General features: G+C 36.1%; 1 protein-coding gene and 1 non-coding gene across 5 annotated transcripts in view; both read left to right on the top strand.

Moving 5' to 3' along the window:
* LRCH2 (leucine rich repeats and calponin homology domain containing 2) overlaps positions 1-24319 on the top strand; it is a 102458-nt gene that overhangs the window by 71118 nt on the left and 7021 nt on the right. For 2 of the 4 annotated variants that reach the window (XM_058658966.1, XM_004590208.2), the window contains 6 exons: positions 11491-11539; positions 11618-11734; positions 19611-19655; positions 21072-21122; positions 23349-23406; positions 24157-24269. In XM_058658966.1, coding sequence (XP_058514949.1) covers positions 11491-11539; positions 11618-11734; positions 19611-19655; positions 21072-21122; positions 23349-23406; positions 24157-24269 — 433 coding nt within the window. The remainder of the gene's footprint in view (positions 1-11490; positions 11540-11617; positions 11735-19610; positions 19656-21071; positions 21123-23348; positions 23407-24156; positions 24270-24319) is intronic. The other 2 variants (XM_004590209.4, XM_058658967.1) reach the window with 1 other exon arrangement.
* LOC118760549 (small nucleolar RNA SNORA35) lies at positions 21487-21616 on the top strand. The gene has a single exon (XR_004996852.2). It is a non-coding gene; the product is annotated as a small nucleolar RNA SNORA35 (small nucleolar RNA).

Genomic DNA, 24319 nt, shown 5'->3' with positions numbered 1-24319 from the left:
GAGCCAAGAGCTAATTCCGGGTCTTTCATGTGGCTGCAGGGTCCCAAGGCTTTGGACCATCCTCAACTGCTTTCCTCAGGCCACAAGCAGGGAGCTGAATGGGAAGTAGGGCTGCCAGGACATGAACTGGCACCCATGTGGGATTCTTACACATATAAGGCGAGGACCTTAGCTGCTAGGCTACCATGCCGGGCCTAAGAATGTCCACTTTCACCACTACTAGTCAATATAGTATTGTAAGTCCTTGCCTGAGCTATTTGGTAAGAAAAACAAATTGAAAGAATTCAAATCAGAACTGAGGTTTTAGAATTATCCCTATTTGCAGCAGATGACATGACTCTCTACATAGGAGAGCCAAAAGACTCAATTAAGAGACTATTGGAACTCGTAAGAGAATTTTGCAGTGTAGCAGGATACAAAAATAACGTAGATTGATGGCACTAGTATACACAAATCACTCCATGGCTGAGAAGGAACTTTTAAGCACAACACCCTTTAAAATAGCAGAGAGGAATATTAAATACTTTGAAATTAACCTAACCAAAGATGGGGAAGACCTCTATAATGAAAATTACAAAAAGAGAGAGAAATGTAAGAAGACATTAAAAGATGCAGAAACTTACCATGTTCATGGATCGCAGTATCAACATAATCAAAATGTCCCTACTACCAAAAATAATATACAGATTCAGTGCAATTCAAATCAAAATCCCAACATTTTTCTCAGAATTAGAAGAAAAATGATACAAAATTTCATCTGGAAACACAACAGACCATGAATAGCTAGCTATCCTGAAGGATATAGATCGCGCAGGAGGAATCACAATTCCAGACTTTGGGACATACTGCAGGGCAGTGGTCAATGAAAGAGTCTGGGACTGGTACAGAAACAGAGAATAATATTGATGGAACACAATAGAAAGGCCAGAATTCAGCCCACACATGTACAGCTATCTAATCTTTGAAAGAGAACTGAAAATGATTCAGGGAAAATGATTGGTCTCTTCAACAAATTCTATTGGAATAACTGAATAACAGCCTGCAGAGGTAAGACTCAAGACTCCCACCTGTCACCTTACACAAAAATCAGCTCTAAATGGGTATAGAACCTAAACTTGCACCCAGAAAACCTCAGAGTATTAGAGGAAAAGACTGCTTTGAAAACTCACCAAAAGCATAGGTAGTCAAATCCAATATAAACAATGGGAATATGTCAAAATAAAAAGCTTATGTATATATAGCAAAGTAAATCATCAACAAAATGAAGAAGCAACAAACGGAATGGGAGAAAATCTTTGTATACTGCACCACCAATAGGAGACTAATATTGAAGATATACAAAGAGCTTCAGAAACTCAATGACAGCAAGACAAACAACCCTGTGAAGAAATGAGTGAAGGAAATGAGCAATTTTCAAAAGAATGGCTATTTTCAAAAAAAATAAAATATAGGCATAAACATAAACATAAATATATTTATAAATATATGATATAGTCAAAAAATATAAATATAAATATTAAAATATAAATTTTCAAAAAAATTCAAATAGCTAATAGACCTCTGAAAAAATGCTCAGGTTCATGAATTGTCAGGAAAATACAAGTAAAATCCGTATGGAGTTTCACCTAATTTCAGTGAGAATGGCCTACATTCAGAACTTTACTGGATGGAATGGTTGGGGGGAGAAAATTACCTGCCTTCCCTGTTGGTGGGAGTGTAGGCTAGCATAACCACTATGGAAGTCAGTATGGAGAGTGCTAAGAGGACTGAAAATTGATCTACTGAATGACTTAGCCATCCCACTTCTGAGAATATATCTAAAGGAAATCAAATCTGTATATGAGAAACTGACTTGCTTTTTTAAAAAATTTAAGATGTACAATTCACAATAATGAAGACATGGAAATATCCCAGTTGCCCATCAAGAGAGGAGTGGATGAAGAAGTTGTGGTACATCTACTTCATGGAATACTACTCAGCTGTAAAAAAAAAAAAATGAAATTCAACCATTTGCAACCAAATGATTACAACTAGAGACCATTATGCTCAATGAAATAAATCCATATCCAAAGGACAAATATCATATGTTCTCTCTGATATAAGGAAACCTTCATGCAAAATACAAGACCAATAGCCCTTTCAATACTGTTTGTGCTACATCTCGGGGGGGGGGTGATATTCTTGTTTCTATTTTATTAATTCAGAAAAGTTTTTTCTTATTAATTTCTTCCGTGACTCTTAGGTCACATGGTAGCATTGTTTGTTTCAAAAGGTTTGAAATTTTCTTTTTCATTTCTTCAGTGACAGATTGGTCATTCAGTAGCATGTTATTTAACTTCTTGCTGTTGTTAATTTTCTATTTTTTTCTTTCTGTTGATTTTGTTTCATGGCTTTTCATTTAGGTGATGTGTAATAACTGTGTAATAGAAAGTATCACACCCAGATTTGAAGACACAATGCACCTCTACTTCCAAATGAAAAATGGACTTCCAATGAAGCTTAAATATATCCAGACAATAGGATGGTGGACTCTCTATACCCATGTGTATAGCTACAATGTCAGGATACAGTTAAATAGCAGAATGATGGACTTATGACTGCTTATGAAGGACTATCCTATTGTAGTGATATCAGGGGAATCAGTGGTGGGGGGAGTGCTTTTGGGGAAGAGGTCAAGGAAATCCCAGAGCCTATGGAACTGTACCATAAAATAATAAAATAAATTAAAAATAATTTCTGTATTTTGAAACAGGGATTTTGTGTATTGGTCCATACTAACAGGTGTTTCAGTAGGACTGTTTAACATAAAGATTTGTAGAAGGATATGGAAAAGTTTTGGCTTCTTATGTGGTAGATTAGTAGTCCATCTTTCTGAAATGCCCAGACAGCTTTATGTAAGATTTCTAGCCACTTCTAGCCATTAGCATGAATGCTGAGTCATCATCACACATGTACAATAAAGTTGTGGTAAACTATTGAGAAATTGTTTGGCAAGACAGTGGGATATACTTAAGAGTATTTTCCTTTAGCACCTGTTAGCTGTGAAGATCTGGACGATTCTAAATGAGTCCTAGTTTCCAGCTCATGATTAATGACTGTTAACTTGCTGATTATTTCATTCTATTTATCCTTCTGATGAGGTGTAGGCTCATTAACATAGTGATTATGAGTCAAGATTCTTAGAACAGAACTGTCTGAATTTGGGTCCTGGATCTATCAGGTAGGGAAGGTTTTTAACTGCTTCTGAGCCATATTTACCCCACTTTTTAAAATACTATTATTATTTTCCATGGTAGAGTTTGTAGGTATAGGAATTTCCCCTTTTCCCCTCCTTACTGTCTTCTCCCACCATTTTCTCTCATATTATTATGCAGTATAGTGCTTTAGAACAGTTATAAATTTAACATTCTACTGTTTATGTGCATCATGGAATAATAGATAATAGATAAAGAGAGAAAATATAGTTTCAAAGTACTGAAATATATTTAGCTGTGTCAGTGAGAAGCTTCATTTTATTCAGGAGTACAGATGCATACTACCAAGTATCTTCACTTCCTGGTATTCTAGCCTACATTATAGATTTCCTCTAGGTATCTATTGAACTTGTGTTTTGTATGAAGGTTGCCTTATATCAGAGAGAACATATGACATTTTTTCTTTTGGGTTTTTCTTATTTAGCTGAACACAGTCGTCTTTAGTTGAGAACATTTGGTTGCAAATGGTGGAATTCCATTCTTCTTAGTGGCTGTGTAGTATTTCATGGAGTAGATACACCACAGTTTCTTTATCCATTCGTCTTGATGGGCATCTGGATTGTTTTGATGTCTTCACTATTGTGGATTGGGCTGCTATAAATGTAGGGTTGCATGATGCTTTCTTATTTGCACATTTCATTTCATTTGGATATATTCCCAGGAGTGGAATAACTATCTTTACCCCACTAGTAAAACCAAAAATTAATATTATGTGCCTTATGGTTACTCTGAAAATTAAATAGATCAACATAGATGAATTGTTTAGAGCAATGATAAACACATACAACTTAATTCCTATGTATTATTCATTTTTGAGCTAGTTTTAATTTAGTTAGAATCTAACTTTATCCTGTGTCTTGCATCTGATATCAAGCACTTTCCATTTTTCATCTCCATTTTTGTCTCAATGGGAAATAGCTTTGTCGGTTTCTAAGTATATTTGTAAAAGATTTCTTTTTTTAAATAAATAGGTGAATATAAATATGTATTATATAATAAATATACATATATGTATGTATATAATGAGAGAGAGAAAGAGATCTTCCATCCATCGACTCACTTGTCAAGTGTTCTCAATATCCAGGACTAGACTAGGTCAAATCCATAAGCCAAGAACTCTACCTGAGTCTTTCGTATGGGTGGCATGGGCTCAAGTTCTTGGGCTAAACTCTGCTGCCCTCCCAGATTCATTAGCAGTGAGTTGTATCAAAAGCAGATCAGCCAGTACTTGAAACAGTACTCACATGTGATGTTGACAAACAGGTTGTGGCTTAACATTCTGTATACAATGCAGGCCCCTGTGGATATTATTAAAAATATCGATTGGTCTGATTTTTCTAATCTAAGGAAAACATCTCGTTTTAAATTTTTATCGGTTAAATTGTTTTTAAAATTAAGATTGTTTAAAAAGTAAAATTTTACTACTTCTATTTTTATAGCTGCTTTGTGATTTGTTTGTAGCTTTTTATTCAGAAGTACTTTGTATGAATTATTTATAATATTTAATTGTTACAGTCCAAAATATGATATATTATTGTAAAGGTTGAGTGAGAAGTTGCCACTTTTGCTTATGGTTTAAATGTTAACAATGTTGAATTGATTGGTGATGGTAATTAAATCTTCTATACCTTGCCTATTTTCTGTTCTTTGTTCTATCAGTTAATAATGAAGGTTATTGCAATTTCCAGTGCAAATTATGGATTTGTTTTCCTCCTTATAGTCCTATCATATTCCTTCATATATTCTGAAGTTTTGTCATTTTGTATCTATGAATAAGTGTATATATATATATATATAAATATACATATCCATATATGTGTGTGTGTTTTAGACTTGCAGTGTCCTCTTGATAACGTTAAACCCTTGTCATGAAAAAAATTTTTATTAGTATTCCTGATGATATTCTTTCATATTCTTTACTCTTAAGTCTACTCTTCTGATGTAAAAGTTGTCACTCCTGCCTTCTTTTGATTAGTGGCAGCATGATGTGTATTTCTTCATACTTTTGTTTTTAAACTCTTTGTATGGTTATTGAGAATGTTGTCTGTAGTTACTATATGATGGTATCTTTTTATTGACTCTAATAATGTAACTTTTAATTACAGTGTTAAAAACATTTGGATGTTGCATAATTTTCAAATCTATATCTACTACTCTGTTTTGTTTTTTTTCCCTGCCCTTCCTATTGTCTTTTGAAATATATTTTAACATTCCTATTTATCTCCTTTGTGGGCTTGTTAACTGTAACTTCTTGTCATGTTAGTTACTTCCTTTGGATATATTCCCAGGAATGGGATAGCTGAGTCGTATAGTAGATCAATTTTCAGTTCTCTAAGCATTCTCTATACCCACTTCAGGAAAGCTTTGCTACATATGTTATTCTGCACTGATAGGTTTTTCCTTTCAGGATCTGGTATGGCTTCTTCTGAGAAGGTAGCTTTGAGTTTGATTAGTGTTCCTTGATAAGTTAGCTGATGTTTCTGAGAAGTAGGCTGTGAGTCTGATACATGTTCTTCTAGAAGTTATCTGACATTCATTACATGCATATTTAAGTATTTTTTCTTTATGTTCAACCATATGCTGTGGCAAGGATTGTTTCTGGTCAAGTCTGTCTGGAGTTCTCTGCCCTTTCTATATATGGTTCTTTTTCCACATTGGGGGAGTTCACATTTTTTATTTAATTGAATACAGCTTTCAACCAATTTCTCTTTCCATGCGTTCAGTGCTTCCTATGACCCTTATCTTTGCCCTTTTGATGGTGCCACTTAATTCTTGCATGGGTTTCCTAGCTTTAGTCAGTTCCTTTTCTGTATTTCTGATTGTTTGGACATTTTCACAGGTGATGCCTTCTAGCAATGAAATTCATTCTTCCGCCATATTCTGTTATTGGGACTTTTCATTGTACTTTTAATTTGCTCTGTTATTCCTCTGTAATATATCAGATTGATTTAGTTTTACTGCTGCTATTTCCTGTGTAACATATTCCTTAGATTCCTTGAACTCCTGTATTTGATTCTCACTGTTTTTAAAGAGCTTTACAATGTTTTTTTAATGAGAATTATTTATTCAGTAGTTTCTCCATTTCTTCATCATCTAATTATGGGAATGAAATAGTCTTTTCATTCTTTGTGAGGGGGGTGTTGGTAACCTCATTCATGGTGCCCGTGCCTCTTGCTTTTGGCCATTGCAATGTGGATTAGTGGATTCTTCCCCATGGACTGATTTTTCTCTTTAAGTTGTGTCATCCCCCAGTGTGCAGATGGACTTTACTGATCCTATTCTGTGTTGGTTCACCATTTGTGGCACTTGTGCCGCTTCCTTCAGTGAACTTAAGTCTTGGGTTCCCATGCTGCACTCCTGCTGTGGACTTCATATCATGGTGTCACCATTGTCTGCTCAGCCTTTCTTGCTGCACATGTTTCTTGTGATGCTCCGGGTTGGAGAGACACCAGCTGTGTAAGCTGTGTGGATCATAGCACAGTCAGTGGTGCCCTAGTCCCTGGTGGGGTTCTGCTCTGTACTTCATCTCCGTAGTACATTGGATTTTTTATTCTTCTTGCCAAAATCTGCCAGCGGCTAGGTCGGTGATAACCTGGACCTGTTTTGGACACATTCTGCAAGATGCCAAGTTGATATTATTTTCCTGGTAGGACCAGAATAATGTGTTTGTGGTATAAGCTTGCACAGTGGACACTTGGAGAGCCAGATACAGTTTCTCTCCAGAGGTTAGCACATGTGCAGCTTGCCCTGAACAGCACCCCCACTCCCATGCCTATCTGTAAAGGCTCCAATGTGAAGTTTCTCCTAGTGATTGGATTTAAAAATCAGCAGGACCCACAGATGTATGGATTGATTTACCTCCTACATCTCTAGAAGTCTTCCCTTCCCACCTGTCTATTGATGGAGCTCCAATCATCACTGGAGGTGGGCTGGGCATGCAGAGCAGAACCTCTGCTTCATCAACCAATTTTGGTTGATGAGTGGAGGGCTCAGCGCCCCCCCCCCCTTGCTTTTTAAGCAGCTGGCACCATCCAGTCACCATTGGGGTATCTATTCACTGCAGCACCTCTTCACTATCTCTACTGCTTTGCATGTTCACGGATCCCCAGGTGTCTTTCTGTTATTGACATGCACACTCTTATTACCTGGGATTTTGCTCTCTCTGCTTCTCTTGTAATTATCCTTCTCCATGCTTTTTACTGTGTCCTCAGCCTATTCCAGCACGTTGATTCTCCTCCTCCTAGTAGTACTTTTATTCAGGAATATAGTTAAATTACTTGGAAAAACATGATTTTTTTAAAAAATTAAGCAAGTACATCCTTATTAAACATCATCAACTTTTATTTGATGGGCAAAGACAGACAGAGAGAGAGATCTTTTATTTTCTGGTTCACTCCTTGAATACTTGCAGAAGTTTGTGCTGGGTCAGGATACAGCCAGGATCCAGCTATTCCATTTTGATCTGGTCTCCTTGTGGGTGGCAGGGATCCAAGTCCTTGAGCCATAATCTTGGGTCTCATAGGATGCATTTCTAAGGGAAGCTGGATTAGTAGCAGAGGTAGGTCTCAAATCCAGGGATTCTATTGTGGGATGTGTTCAATCCTATGTGTTGATTGAATCTCCTGTACCACACGGTGCTTGCCCCACAGAATGACATTTTGAGGACCTAGTTTTATGACTTTTTGTGTGGGAGTATGGCAGCAGTTTAATACTAAATTTGCTCAAATAATGAGGAAAGACATTTCTTAATATTTTTCCTGATCTTCTCTGAAGAACAATGTTTCTATTCTAGCTGGAGGGAACTTGCAGTTCTCCCAGGTCTTGGGAAATAGTTTCTTCAACTCTCTTGGGAGTCATTTCTCTTTTTTGCATAGGGTAGTTTCCTAGATACATAATTAGTAATCAGTTGGATATTTGTGTTAGGTTTAGAGACAGTTGAGAGAAAGAGACTTTTAGTTCAGGCAGAGTTTTTTTTTAAAAGATTTATTTATTTTTATTACAAAGTCAGATATACAGAGAGGAGGAGAGACAGAGAGGAAGATTTTCCGTCCGATGATTCACTCTCCAAGTGACCTCAATGGCCGGTACTGCGCCGATCCGAAGCCGGGTATCAGGAACTTCTTTCCAGGTCTCCCACGCGGGTGCAGGGTCCCAAAGCTTTGGGCCGTCCTCGACTGCTTTCCCAGGCCACAAGCAGGGAGCTGGATGGGAAGTGGAGCTGCCGGGATTAGAACCGGCGCCCATATGGGAACCCTGGTGCGTTCAAGGCGAGGACTTTAGCCACTAGACCATGCCGCCGGGCCCCAGGCAGAGTTTTATAAGTCAAGGGGTAAAGTGTATTGAACCACTCTCTGGTGGAAGACCGCCTGGGACCACTTCCACATGGTGGGATGACTGCGTGAGGATATGTAAAGGTGTATAAAGGCCCAGTGCATGGACCTTAGGCATGGGGACAGGGGAAGGCAGCAACTCCCCATTTGGGGCATGCATATAACGTGTAGCATGGGTACTCATGAGGGTGTTGATCTTCTGCACAGAGACAATGTTAGGATGAGTCGGCATTCTGAAACATTCCTGGATGGGAGTGTCCACTTCCGCGGGGTGGTGGATTCACTTCTGCTCTAGCCAACCTAATGATTTGTAGGTTTTTTGCATTCTTTCCGTGTGTATTGTCTTTTACTTTGCTACTCTGTCCTGGACCTCCATCTGCATCTTTCTTTCTGATTTCTAGCTCTGTCTACTAAATTCATGATTCCTGCTGGGTTCTGTTTTGGTTCTGTCTCTTTGGATATGGCCTGATAACTCCATATAATCTTCAGAATCAATCATAACCCTTTGAGCCCGTTAGTCACTGTTTTTCCGAAAGCATAATTTTAACTATTTTATCCAATTTTTAAAGCCTTTTTTGTATTGAGAATATTAATCTGGTTATAGTTATTCTCTCTTATTCTATCTTAGCTAGGAGCAGACTTTTATATTTTAAGTAATCGTATTTTTCTTTATTTAATTTCCATTTTTCCCCATTGGCTCACCCCCATCCTAACACTGAAAAAATTGAAGCCTATATTTTTCAGGTACTTTGAGGTTTTACTTTTATTTATATTTACTTTTAATCTATTAATTTTTATATTCGATAAGAGGTAAACAAATCGAATCATCTTCCTCCCTCTTTCCCTTTCTTCATTTCCCCCTGTTTTCTCTTCCATTGCTCTTTCTTTCTTACAAATTGTCAAACAGTTGTTTCTATACTATTTGTTTTCTAACCCACAATTTCTCCCAGGATTTTGTTTTTTAGGATTCATTTTATGTATTTGAAAGGCACAGCACATACAGAGAATGTACATGTACAAGAGATCTTCCATCCACTGGTTTTCTCCCAAAATGACCACAAAAGAGAAGACTGGGCTATACCTAAGCCAGGATCCAGAAGTTTCCTTTTGGCCTTGCACTTGAATGCATAGGTCTGAACACTTGGGCCATCCTCCACTGCCCTTCCAATGCATTAGCAGGAAGTTGGATGTAAAGGTTCAGCCTCTGCCTGAAGTGCTGGCATCACATATGGGCATTGGTTTGAGTCCTGGCTGCTTAGTTCCAGGCCAGCTTCCTGTTATTGGCCTGGGAAAGCAGCAGATGTTGACCCAGGTGCTTGGGTCCCTGCACCCATTTGAAAGGCTCAGAAGAAGCTCCTGACTGCTTGTTTCGGATCAGCTCAGCTCTGATCCTTCTGGCTATTTGGGGAGTGACCTGGCAGATGTAGGCTCTCTCTTTCTTCTTCCTTGTTCTCTCTATTCTTTCTTTCATTCTCTGGTGTAACTGCCCTTGCCTTTTAAATAAAAATAAACAAATCTTTGGGGGGGAAATATGGAGTGGTTGGCAGGCTAATCCTTCAAATGCCGATGCTGACATCCCATATGAGTCCTGGTTTGATTCTAAACTTTGGATCCATCTCCTTGCCTATGGCCTGGGAAAGCAGCGGTGGATGGTTCAAGTCCTTGGGCCACTGCACGCATGTCAGAGACATGAAGAAGCTCCTGGCTCTTGACTTAGGATTGGCTCAGCTCTGGCCATTGCAGCCATTTTGGGAGCGAATCCCCGTGGATGGAAGATATCTGTCTCTCCCGTCAAATCTGCTTTTGAAATAGAAAATAACAGTCTCATAGTGAAGAGCATTTAATTTGATAACTTTTCCATGTGGAATATCATTGTTCCAAATTAACTTCGAAACTGTTGTCACATTTCTATAGAAGCTACACGAGCTTTTTTTCAATTTTTATGGTTCATTGTGTTTAATTATGAAACATTCATTATGAATTTGACAACTAAATGTGCTAGTAATACTTACTTTTCCTGTCCAAGAACATTCCAGGGACTTAAGTGTCTTATTAGACATTTGCAATTTTTAAATGTAGTTCGTATATGTGTATATAACTGTTCTTTATATTATATACTTTACCTTTTTCCAATATGTTGTATAATTCATTATAGTTGATATATAGGAAAGCTTTGGGTTTTCAGTGATAGATTTTTTTTATAAGAATGGGTTATATTCTCTTGAGTGATTGTGCTCTATAAACTTTGAAAGTTTGATTCTTTCTCACTAATGTTTACATTGTTCTTTCATTACTGTGTTTTATAGAAGTTGTTCAATAGCATGTTAAATAATAGAATCCCTAGTGCATTTCATTTTATATATTTTATCTTTGTGCAAACCTGCCAGCTAACAAGAGTAGGTACTGTCTCCTTTGTAAGCACAAAATCTAGATGCAACGAATTTCCCACACAGCTCCTCTTGCTTCAGAATGGAAGGTTTGGGGCAATGGAAGGTTTGATCAATAATTCAGTAGGGCAAAAAGAATTATGATTGAAGCTGTAAGGCATTTAGAAAAGTGAATTATTACTTGATTTAGTTATAGTTTTGATACTTATTTTAGAATAATAATATCTTGTCTTTGACTGTATGTCTGTAGATATTGCTGTTACAAACCTGATAACCTCTACATGGTCCTTTATTGAGTCTTGTGCATGGAATTTCATCAGATAAACCCATTTTGATGTTTCCTATGGAGTAAGAGTTGTAGTGAGCTTAATGCTTTTGTCAACTTTAAGTTTTATGTTAATAGTTCAAAGTTTAGGCATGGATAAATTGCTTTCTGGTTAAAAAAGATAAGTTTATATTTCTTATATATCTAAAGAGTATTTCGTTTTTTTACATATTAAGTCATGTTTAATTTTTTAGTGTCTCAGCAGATGATGTTAATTCACCGTTATCACCCCTTACATGGCAGGTAAGAGGACATTAAAATACTATTACATCTATTATTTTGTTCTGATTTATTTACTTAAAAGCAATTGTCTCATTATAGCCCTTAGAAAATCAAAAGGATCAAATAGATGAACAACAGTGGCCAGAATCTCAGCCTATAGTCTGGCAAAGTGAAGAAAGGAGACGGAGCAAACAGATTAGAAAAGAATACTTTAAGGTACTTTATTAAAATGTATTGTGTAATTGATTTGATTGTATTAGCTTTGAGTTCACATAGCTCTAGTTAACTGTGTTGTTTTATCTTGATTTCTCACATGGATACGCAGTTGATTTAGATACACAGTTCAAATGTACTCATAAAATTTCAGTAATTGAGAACAATTGAGAGTAAACCCAAATAAATTATAATTCACCAGATTCATTACAAGATAGATAAATTATAATTCACCAGATTCATTACAAGATAGATAAATTGTTGTTGCATTGCTAGTTGTAGGATTATGTAATATTAGTTACCTTTTGATTACTAAAACGAAATACCTGAGATAAGCTATTTAATGTAGAAAAAGGTTTATTTCACTATGGTTCTGGGTGTTCATAGCCCTAGATCTGGCAGTCCCACTGATATGTCCTCTTATGAGAATGATGGAAAGCAGTGATAAAGCAAATTGGAAAAAGGTTCCCCTTCCTGAAGCCTTTAACAAAGGCACAGAATAAATTTTTTTTACACATTAAATCTGATAAATGATGATGTAGGAAAAATTTAATAGCTTTTAGTAAAACAACAACAACAATAACAACAACAACAACAAAACAAAAAACCACTTGGATATAGCTTTTATCTTCTTTATCTTAATATAATATAGCCATACTATTTCTCAGTTTCTTAATTAGAACTTTCTAAAATATTTTATCCTCTCTACATTTATACCATAATTCAGCAGTCACAGAATTATTTTCTTCCAATGCCACAAATTGTACTATAAAGGAAAACTGGTACTACTGCTTATCAAAATATACAAGACAGTTGATGTTTTTTATAAAACCACTTTTTATATTAATTTGTTCTCCAAATCATTCTCTCCTTTTTGAAAGATTCATTTTATTTTTATTTGAAAAGTAGAGCTACAGAGAGAGAGAGAGAGAGAGAAATCTGCCATCCACTTGTTCACTCCCCAAATCGTCACAATGGCTGGAGTTGAGTCAATCTTAAGCCTGGAACTGGTAGCCTCTTTCATGTCTCCCATGTATGTATAGAGGCCCAAGGACTTGACCCATCATCCACTGCTTTCCCAGGCCATAAGTAGGAAACTGGATCAGAAGTGGAACAGCTAGGTATAATCCAGAGCCTCTATGGGATCCAGGCATCACAGGTGGAGGCTTAGCCTACTGCACCTCTCCATGAGCCCCCACTTTGTCTTTATTTATCCTGACTAAAAAATAAGAAAACATTGTTATAAATATGGTATTTTCTTCTGTTAGCATTCTTATAAACCAAAAAAAGGACTTTAATGAACAGAACACATAAAACATGACACAGTGTCAGAGGCTCCCAGATGTGCTATTTTTCTTCTTAAATATGAGTCTCATTTTTAAAAAGTTATTAATATAAAGAGAACAGATTTCATGTATTTCATAGGTATATTTCTAAGAAGATAACCATGCTTCCCTCTCTGCTATTTCCCCTTCTTCAACCCCACTCTCTCCTTCCTTTGTTTTTCTTCTTCTTTTTTTATTTTTGCAGAAATACAATTTTAGTTTATAATCACTGGTTTAATGCACCACTCACTGTCACATTTAATAACTAAAAGGTAAAAAAAAAATCACAGTTCAGAAAAATATAAACAAGAGCTAAAAACAATGATCAAAACAAATTTTAAACTTTTTCCATTTTTTATTATATTTTTTTGTGACAACCAGGCCCCTATCTTGAATTATCTATGGGTTAATAAGTCTGGGGCCTTGGTTTATGGGAATTGGGGTCATTGGCATTAATTGGCCATTGGGCTTTTAAGTTCACACAGTTTGTTAACCAAGCAAGTAAAGCAGGAGTTAAAACGGCAAAAAGAATTGCAGTTAGCAATGAGCCATGTTTACTCTATTTTGTTTTCAACTCTACAAAGAGTGCTTCCAAAGATAATCTGCAAGTTGTTTCACCTTAAGACAGGGAATTATCCATCCTGACGCTGCAGCTGGGAATTCCTCAGTAGACAACACATATTAATCAGTAATACACTCCTACTACAATTCTTATTTTACAACTTATCCATCACTTTTGGGAGAAATACATCAGAAGAGAAAAAACCATAAAGATCTAAGACAATAAGTTTCAAACATTATATCCCCCTATAACTGTAGGCTCTACAACCTCATAAACAATCAAACAATAATCAGAAGTATAGCTTTATGATGTTAGTAAAATCGTCTTGTATTTCCTCTAGTTAAAAAATTATGAAGCAGCTAAAACAGCTACATTTTCAATGTTCTAAAAAATTGTAAGGACAGGCTAACCTTCAAGGTCACAGTAACTACATTTTTTTGCCATAGCAGGATAGCCTTTGGGGTCACAGTAGCTATATTTTTGTCATAGTAGGATGGCCTTTAGGGTCCCAGTAACAGGATGGCCTTTAGGGTCCCAGTAGCTATATTTTTTGTCATAGCAGTTTCAGCCCATACTCCCATCACTTCCATTAATTTGTAAAATTCTTATCAAGCCATTTCCCAGAAGGCATGCTATATGTCTGGGCCAGATTTCAAGGCAATGGGCAGGCACACAATATGGTGTCCAGAAATGTCATGGGTTTAATTGTACTCCTGTGTGCAGTTAAAGGCCCACTCACCAAGACATTATCAATAAACATTAACTCTCAAGCTCATGTTGGTTGCAAAAGCCATCGCACAGGGGCAAACAATGCCTCAGTAGATTACAGAATTCTTAGTGGGGTGGTTGAGAGTGTCCATGCAAAAAGGGGGTGAAACTGTGTCAAGATGGTCAGAGAGAAATCTGTCGGGCCCTGCCAAACAGCTGGAAGCTCCCCCGGGCCCTGCCAAGCAGGGGAGCTGTTCTCTTCACACCTTCATGTTATTCACACCTATTGCACGGACCCTAGCAATTTTTGACAATCTTTACATAGTTAATTAGGGTAAAAAGGTTCAAGGGCTACAGGAAAGTGGGTAAGACTCTTATTTCCACATTGTTTCCTTCATGTATCTGAGGTAAAGGGGAATATAAAGGGTGAGGTCATTAAAGAATCTACTGATGCTAACATATGGCTGAGATGGTTGATTGACTTGCTGTGTCCTCTGTCTTTTCATGGTTAGGGTTCTGAGTCCGGCATTTCGATTGGGGAGACCCCCAAAGAAACTTTGAGGTGATCCCACCAGATTCTTGTATGTACTGGCAAGTACAGGGCCCAGCACAGTCCATCACCCTGATCAGCTGGTTGTTGCAATTGCTGGGTTGGTTCTGTTTCCAGCTCAGTCTTTCACTGGAACCAAATGGGTGTTGCAGTCCTGCCTGGTTCTGCCCAGCACACACTCGACCCTCATATAAACCAGTGGGAGCTGCAGCCTGGTGGGAGCAACCCACAATAGCCCCCACCAGGCCCGCCCCCTACCCTGGTTTGCCAGTATGTGCTGCAGACTAGTCCAGTCTGTCCCATATCCCATGCAGCTCTCATACATGTCAATGGGCATTGAAGCCTAGTGGAGCTAGTTAGATAGTGGAGCTGGTTAGGTCGAACTAGGCTTCAATAATCAAATTTCAAGATGTTGATTTCCCTCATGTACATATCTGTATTCACTGCCGTATAATAGAAAAGTCATGATTCATGTCTTTTTGAAATTGGCTTATTAAGCCAGTTGCGTCCATTTTGTTGCAAATGACAAGATTTCATTCTTTTTTATCGCTGAGTAGTTTTCAACAGTGTATATATACACCACATTTTTAAAAATTATTTTATTGGAAAGGCAGGTATACAGAGAGTAGGAGAGACAGAGCAAGATTTTCCATGCAGTGGTTCACTCCCCAAGTGGCGTCAATGGCTGGAGCTGAGCTGATCCAAAGCCGGGAGCCACGAGGTTCTGTCTGGCTCTCAGGCAGGTGCAGGGTCACAAAGGACCAGAATTAGAGCTGCCGCAACATGAAACAGCACCCTAATGCGATGCCAGTGCTTGTAGGTGCAGGATTAGGCAGTTAGGCCACTGTACCGGTCCTACATTTTCTTTACCCAGTTGTTGGTTTATGGACATCTGGACTGATTCCATGTATTTGCTATTATGAATTGAACTGCAATAAACATGAGGTCACAATTATTGATATGCTAATTTCATTTTGTTTGGATAAAGGTTTTTTGTTTTGGGTAATGGATTTCAGATTTCTGAGTAATCTCCATACTGTCTTCCATAATGTTTGTAGTAATTTATCTTCTCATCAGCTCTTATATAGTTGTAAAAAATATCAGACATTATTCTAAATGCTTTACAAATGTCAATTTTTGTGACCTCTGTAACAACTCTATGATGTAAGCTCAGTTATTATCATGTGTATTTTACAGATGAAAAAATTAAGGCAAAGAGAAGCTAAGTATTATGGTTTAATAGGCATAGGTAAGATTACTATGGTAATCTAATATCAAATGAAAACGCACCCTTTTTAAAAAAGATTTATTTTCTTTTTATTGGAAAGTGAGATAAGCATGAGGAGGAGAGATAGTAAGATCTTCCATCCATTGATTCACTCTCCAAGCAGCCATAATGGCTGGAGTTGTGCTAATCTGAAGTCAGGAGCCCAGAGTCTCACCCAGGTCTCCCACGTGTGTTCAGGGTCCCAAGGCCTTGAGCCATCCTCGACTGCTTTACCAGGCCACAATCAGGGAGCTGGATGGGAAGTGGTGCCGCGGGGTTGGAATGGGTGCCTGTATGGGATCCTGGTGCGTGCAAGGTGAGGACTTTAGGTGCTGGGCTACCATGCCTGGGTCTGAACAAACACTCTTTAAAGAAATGCAGTTTTACGAGCCTGGTGCTGTGGCTAAAGAGGCTAATCTTTACCTGCAGGCTTCGGCATCCCATATGGGTACCAGTTCTAGTCTGGACTGCTCCACTTTAGATCCAGCTCCCTGCTTGTAGCCTGTGAAAGCATAGGAGGATGGCCCAAGTCCTTGGGCCCCTGTACTGATATGGGAGACCTGGAAGAAGCTTCTTGCTGCTGTCTTTAGATAAGCTTAGCTCTGTCTAGTGCTTCCATTTAGGGAATGAACCAGACATTGGGAGATTTCTCCTCTCTCCTTTTTCTGCAAATCAACCTTTCACATAAAAAGAAATTAACCTTTATATAAAAATGGAGTTTTATTTTAAATGTTTTTTAATGATTCTAGTAAACCCCTTTAAATAGATTTACTTATATAAACAGAACAAATTGCAAATGTTGTTTTGAGAACATAATGATAATTTCCACCGTACCTGCCTCCCTTTCTTATTTTTCTTCTAATTTTACTGATAACATAGTTTCAATTTATCTTACAGTTTTAAGCTTAATCCTTCTCTGATAAAGAATTTGTCAGGTAGAAAGTAAAGTTACTCTAGAGCATAGACAAGGAGTATAACCAATAATAAAATAGTAAGATATCAGTTTAATTCATGCACATTGCATTTTTATATTCTATATATTAGCTATCTCTAGTGAATTTTTCAATAAAGCCTTAATGGAAGCTTTATGAGCCTGTTAAAATGGATGTTTATATGGTTTAATAGTATCATTCATTAATTAGCTTTATTTTTTATGACAAACATAATTTTTATACTGCTGATTATGTTACCCAGTTGCCTAAAGATCAAATTAGAAGTTATTTAAAGTGTTAATTATGTAATTCTTACTTATGAAATGTTGATTTCTTACTTGATAAAGTAGGTGAGCGAGCAGATAAACAGTTGCTGGGAAATATTTTAGAGATGTGTAGTTCTCCACATTTGTCAGAAGATGTCAGTATTAGGACAGTAAAAAAATTTTGATGCCAACAGCATTTTCCCAAATGTCAAGAAAATGTAAAATTAGATATTGTTCTTTAAATTAAAGTTAGTATTCAGATCTACCCATTTTTCGTAACTAAAACATCTTTGATTTGTATGGAGTGTCTAAGACAAAAAGGAAATTTTTTTTAGTTGTTTAATCCCTTACCTCCCTGTAATCACAGGGCTATTTATAGCCTTGCAATAGAATTTTATCTGGACATACAGTTGATTAAACAGTAAAATATAGTACTGTGGAAGTTTATGTTGAAATTTACTGAGCTTGCTCAATGTTGATTCTGATAGTATTGCTGTGTCATGAAGCTCACAGAGTTTTTGAAACATTTTATCCTAACACATTTCTGGTCTATGATAAAGTATTTATGAAGCTTTCTTGTAGTATGTTTATTGACTGTGTGTGTCTGTGTTATGTACATGTGCATACAAACACCTGAACATATGGGATCCAGTTTTCGGTTATTTGTTTGTAGTTGACAAAGCTAGTAATTTTCTTAAGGAAGACCTTGAAATTAAATGCAAACTATTTCAACTTAGCGAACAGATTATGAGAACAAGAAGATAAATTGGGTTAGGTTGTATGTTTAAGTATATCAGGGGTAGTAGAATAAACATTATTTTCTTTAGCTTGCTAGGCCATCGTTAAGTAGGTTACTAGTCCAGCATATAAAATGTAGTGTCCTTATAGCCAAACTAAAATACTGTATTTCATAAAGGAAATATTGCAGGAAATACATTACTAAACATCTTTTATAGAAACTCATTAATATTATCTTAGTAAGGTATACAGCAAAGTATAAAAACTGACTTATTGTTGATAATATTTAATATATACTAGTAGCTTTAATTTATTTTAAGATTAACAACATGTACTTCCACATGCATATGGTGATTCATTTCTAAGCAACAACTTAAAAAATCACTAGATTAACTAACAATTTAATCTTGAATATTAATTGATTTATTTAAATTCCATATAATTTCAAATGTATCCCATTATTAGTGTGATAAAATTCTATAATGGCTTAATAGATAATGAATATCTAAATACAGTCATTGTTTTGTTTAAAGGTTAATTCCAATTAGTTTAAAGGCTAATTATAATTTTTCAATGATCATTATTAATTTTATGCTGGAATAGGGAAGCCAACTGATTTGTTTCAAGTATGTGTATTTGTGCACAAGTTATTTCAACTCCTCTGAAATTAATATTAAGTTCAGAAATGGATTCGCTTTTCTTTTTGTGTTGTTTTTAAACCATTCCCCACAGTTCACGTCTCAAATGCCTACAACTCTTTTTCTCTATCTACCTCCCTTCCTTGCCTTTTAAGTAAAGATAGATAAGTAACATTTTTCAAAAGAATAACTTAGGATGTTGTTGTACTGTGTAACCGTGAGTCTAAGAAATATTTCTTTACATATTAGCATTGTCTCTGTTGAACATGTTGTCTCTCTTGTAAAACATGCATGATGTTAGTTAATGCCATAGGGTTGTTATGGGGATTAGATGGACTAATACATGTAAGGCACTTTAGACCTGCAACGTTATAAACAGTAGAGTGTTAGCTTTTATTGTTGTTGCTGTTATTGTATAGTTCATGTATCCACTTAATGTTTTATCTTGAAATCATTAAATTTTTTTTAATCACTACATGGCATCTTAGAATAGTGAGATTACAGACCAAGTGCTAGTTAATAGGAGCCTGGCAAAGGCAGTAAATTAAAAATTCAGAAAAGGTAAGTCTTAGAGAAATTGCCAAAACATTTTAATTTAATGACATATTGGATATAGTGAATTAAGGGAAAAAAGTCTCTAAATGAGATAACCCACAGATTTTAAACCTGAGTGAGTGTGAAATAGGATTGATTTAGGAAGGAAATCTTACTTTACATCTATATATGTATATAGTACTTAGTACCATTCTTTGCCCATAGAAAACATTGTATGTGTTAGTTATTAGTACTATAGCAATTTGAACTGGTTACATACAGTTATTAAAAGTACTAAAATATGAATAAAGCTCACATGGAGATTTATGTGCAAATATATATTTTTTAATATTTTTCAGTATAAATCTATGAGGAAAGGTTCCAGTGGCAATGACAATGATGAGGTGAGAAAAGGGTAATCTTAATTATTTGAAATGTTTTATTTTCATATTTATTTGGCTCAAAGTTAAATGCAATCCATCTTTTGGTTTCCTTGATGGTAGTTAAATGTGTGGATTTTCTCCAATAATAACCATTTGCAGACATCATCCTATAGTTGCTAATTGAATCACATGGTTTCCATGTGCTTTCTAGAACAGACTTTCTAATAGTTCAATTTTTAAATTTTATCCTCATCTGTGTTAGACCTGTAATCCATCCCCTGTGTACCATTTCTTATCTTTTATCTTCCTAAATCAACATAGTAGTCACTTGACATGTTTAAGGAACTCCTCTGGGGAACTCTTTCCACAAATTATGTGTACTGTTTCAGAATGTACACCAACCCTTGCTATTCATTGCGCCAATTCCTCAAGATCTCTTTGTCCCTTATATATTGTTGTTCCCCAGGGTAGAGTGGCTTCAGCACTTTCAAGATTTCAGTGAACAACATCTGGGTACTTTCTGCTGCCTTTCTGGTTTATATCTCTTGCCCTGACTTCTTCCTTATACTTTAGGCCATGTATCCATTGCCTCACATTTGAAAAGTCTCAGCTGGATCTATCCTACAGATCAACTAGGAATCAATGTATTCAAACCTCATTTCTGATTTTTGTTTTTGAAGCGTGCTTTGTGCTACTGTCTAAACAATTAATATTGTGATTCTCAATTTTACTGAGGCTTAAACCACGTGACGAGTTTTATAAGAATACTGAAGCCTGGTTTCATCCTCAGATACTCAAATATAATTGGCCTAGGGCATGAAAAGATATGGCTAAAATAATGAGAATTTTAGTTTCTTGTGTGGACTTAATGTATAGCCAAAGCTGAGAACAACTCGGTGAACTCATCATTCACCATCCAACCAGAGCAAGGTTAGTGACTATAGCCCAGGAGCCACATCTGGCCCTCTGGCTTTGATTGTGGTGAAGTTTTATTGGGACACAGCTCCACCCATTTAGTTACAGCTGCTTTTGTAAAAATTGCCAACTTAATATTTTAGTTAATTAAATTTTTTGTAATTGTATCTAACCTTATATTAGATGCACATAGTTTTCTAGATTCCTTATTTGGGGTCTTGGAATTTTTTTATGCTTTCCTTAGTATGTCTCAGATTGTAACACATCATTGCTATTTTGTGTACATAGTGCTTCATGTGCTATTATGTGTTGGTTGGGGCCCCAGCTGCTGTATTTCTAACAAATTCCCAGAGGATAGGTAACACTGCTACTTACAGAGCATACTTAGACTGGCAAGGTGCCAGATGGTATATTCCAGAATCTTTACCAGTGGATCAAAACAATTTTCATGTTTCCTTCTATGTGTTTGAATCATCATTTGTATTTTAATTTCATATTTCATCCTTTATTTTTGCATTTTAGCAAGACAGTGATAATGCTTATATGTCACCACAGTCTCCAGTATCATCTGAGGTACAAAATCTGTTTTTATATGTTTTATGTGTGCTCTTTCATGTTTTGTGTAATTTCTGTGTTTATGTAGGGTTTTTCCTTCCTCTCTAACCTCATTGTTTTCTTTTTACAATGTAATTTATTCACTCATTGAAATCTATGATAGAATAATTTGTATAAAGCTTCTCATCTGTAAAGGATTCCTAAAGTTACGTGTTTGGTGTAAGTATTCATAATAGTAGTACTTTGTTTATGATTTTCTATGGAAACTTCAGTATAACAGAATTTACTTTGTGAAATGTGTACTTTCTAATTCATCCACATTTGGAAATAAATTATGAAATTTAAGAACAGCATTGACATTTGAAATTTTAAAATAGCTCTTCAGCATTGTGCAAATGGCCTTTGGTTTTTCTTGTAACCAATTAGGTCTGAAAGCAATGCAAGAGAAACTTCCTTTTTCCACGAGAAACATCCCTGCAGTGGGTTGTTCCTATCGACAAGAGGTTACAAATATACTGGTATCTTTGAATTAATTTGAGGGTTTGGGGAGGGTGGCTGCATGAAAATTACAGTTTATATTTTGAGTTTGAATGATTGATTCAATTTGATGAAACATACTGTATTATAACAAGAGGTAAATTTTGAAAGAAACTCTCAACAATGTCTTTCCTGTTTTGGATTATGCTGCTTAGTATCCTAACATGTACTGGTATTAATAAGTAAGTGATTATGTGTTTATTTGGTGAATTCACCACTTTATCTAAGTATTTGAATGATTCAATTTACAGTGTAACTTAGTTAACATGCATAGTATTTTATTACATGTAGATGGTGTTATTTTTTTCCAGCCAGGATTCTTTCTCTATTGTTTTGCATGGGTTGCATTATAAAACTTTTAAATGGAGTCGAGCACAGTGCTGTGTTGTGAAGCAGCAGCAGAATGAACCACTACTTGTCTTGCCAGTATTCCGTATCAGAATGCTGGGTTGGAATCCCGCCTCTTCTTCCAATCCTGCTTCCTGTTCATGTGCCTAAAACAACAGATGATGGCTCAAGTACTTGGGTCCCTGATGCACACATTGGAGACCCAAATGGACTTCCCTGTTTCTGGCTTCAGCCTGGCCCAACCCCAGCTTTTGTGGCCTTCCGAGGAAGTGAACTGCCCAGTGGAAGAATTATTCCACTCTGAGTTGCTTCCTCTCAATCTGTGATTCTCTGGCTTTCAAATAAATAAACAATTCTTTAAAAATCTTTGGGCATTTATTTTATAAACATGCTGCCATTTGTATGGCAGTTAAATTGCTACACATTCTTCTGGAAAACAGTTCAAATTAAAGAATTTTAGTTCATCCTAATCATTTGAACACGCTTTTGTAAACCTGATTAGTGTACTGTTTATTAACAATGTGGATATTCCTACATTTGAACCCAAAGACACTATAGTGCAGCTTCATCATTTTACAGCTTGAAAGGATGAGTTGCTTCCCTTAGAACTGTCTTCAATAAATGAGAAGTGACCCCAGAGCCTAGACCCTAGCTACACAAAGTTGTTGCACTGATTTAGTAAGAAGCTCCTAAGATGGTAGTGTTTCGTCATGTGGCAATTTTCAAATTACTTTAGTTACCATTTAATCTTCACAGCTCCATTTGAACGATAGTCACAGAGAAATTAAAGGTTGCACTGAGGAGATAGTCTAAACTCTGTGATTAAAAGTTCAGATTTGTTTAATAAACCGATTTTTTTTCCACAGCACAACACTGTTTGAAAACGGTGTGCAATAAAGTAGAAATAATACTAATTAATCATCTGTAATTCTGCATCCCTCTTAGTGTGAATATTTATATTGGCCTCAGCTTGTCCACTGTTCAATGTCAAATCCAGAGTGAATACAGATGAATGTTGCTAAATTTGTTCATCTTGTCTCTGAGGCGCACTTCATTTCTTTTGATACTTTAACCTCATTCCTTTTTTTTTCCAAAGAAAACACTTTTTTTTTTACACATTGGTAATGATTTTCTTTTCCATTTTTCTTCACTAAGAGGGAAAAGAATTTAAACGTATGTACAGTCAATCATATAGCAAATATTTGTTGACCTTTTAAAATATGTAAGCTTGAATTGAAATGCAAGTTACTTCACTAAGTTTTGAAAAAAATGATACTTGTTTTCAAAATTGGATTAGATATGAATAAGTAACTTGATGATTTTGAAAGAAAATAGGTGTTATTTGCTTTCTGTGTTTAGGAATTTGACAGAACTGACAATTTTCCACATGGCCCCTTTGGCTTGAAACCTAGATCAGGTAAGTATCCATAAATAAAATGTGTTTGTTGTATTTGAAACTGGAGTTCCCAAGCTTCAGTGGGGTTGATTCTGTAGTTTTAAGTACACGTAGATTCTTTCCCCTCGCCCAAAAGTAATTTTCTCTTAACCTTATTTGTCTTCCCAATTCCCATCCCCATTTGTTTCTTCCTCTTTACCTTCAAGCTCCTGAAACCTCAGCTTTTTGCCTTAGATACACTGCAGTCTTATTTCTACTCTACTGTGACTGCTGTTAGAATGACCACTCTGCCATCAGACCAAACACTGTTTGAAATTATAGCACTCCATTATATTGTGCTTTTAAAAAAAGGGATCTTTTCGCATTTGGCAAGCCCAAAAGAAAATGGATCCATGTTACTTGGCAAGGTATTGAATTATAGTTTTTATTCCTGAATAACTGTATTGACCTTCGAGAATAAATTCCTTTTTCCTTAGAGATAAAGGCTGACATTGTGTTCAGTAATCATTTTTAACCTGGGTCATGAGTATATCATAATGTGTATTTAACTAAGAACATGTATAGGTAGTAGAAATCATTACATTTGTCTTCCTTGTTGCATTAATTGTGCAGAGTAGAGTTGAAACATTTTAAAATATTTAGAAAGTGTTAGTAAGTAATAATGTTTCCTATAATTTTTATTCTGATACTTTTTATCATATCTCTTTCCTCATCAATGGTTATTCCCTCCTATTATCTTTGTAACAAGTTAGGAAATGTCTATTTCTATAGCTTTTAGCCGCTCACCTCGCCAGGAATATGGGGCAGCTGATCCAGGATTTACAATGAGAAGAAAGATGGAACACTTACGAGAAGAGCGAGAGCAAATAAGGCAACTTCGCAATGTAAGTCAGATTGACCCTTCAGATTTGCTCTGTAGAAATGAATTTATATT

The sequence above is a fragment of the Ochotona princeps genome, chromosome X (assembly GCF_030435755.1).
Source record: "Ochotona princeps isolate mOchPri1 chromosome X, mOchPri1.hap1, whole genome shotgun sequence".
NCBI classification, from domain to species: Eukaryota; Metazoa; Chordata; class Mammalia; order Lagomorpha; family Ochotonidae; genus Ochotona; species Ochotona princeps.
Note: the sequence above shows the minus strand (reverse complement) of the source record. Positions and strands in the feature narration are given on the sequence as shown.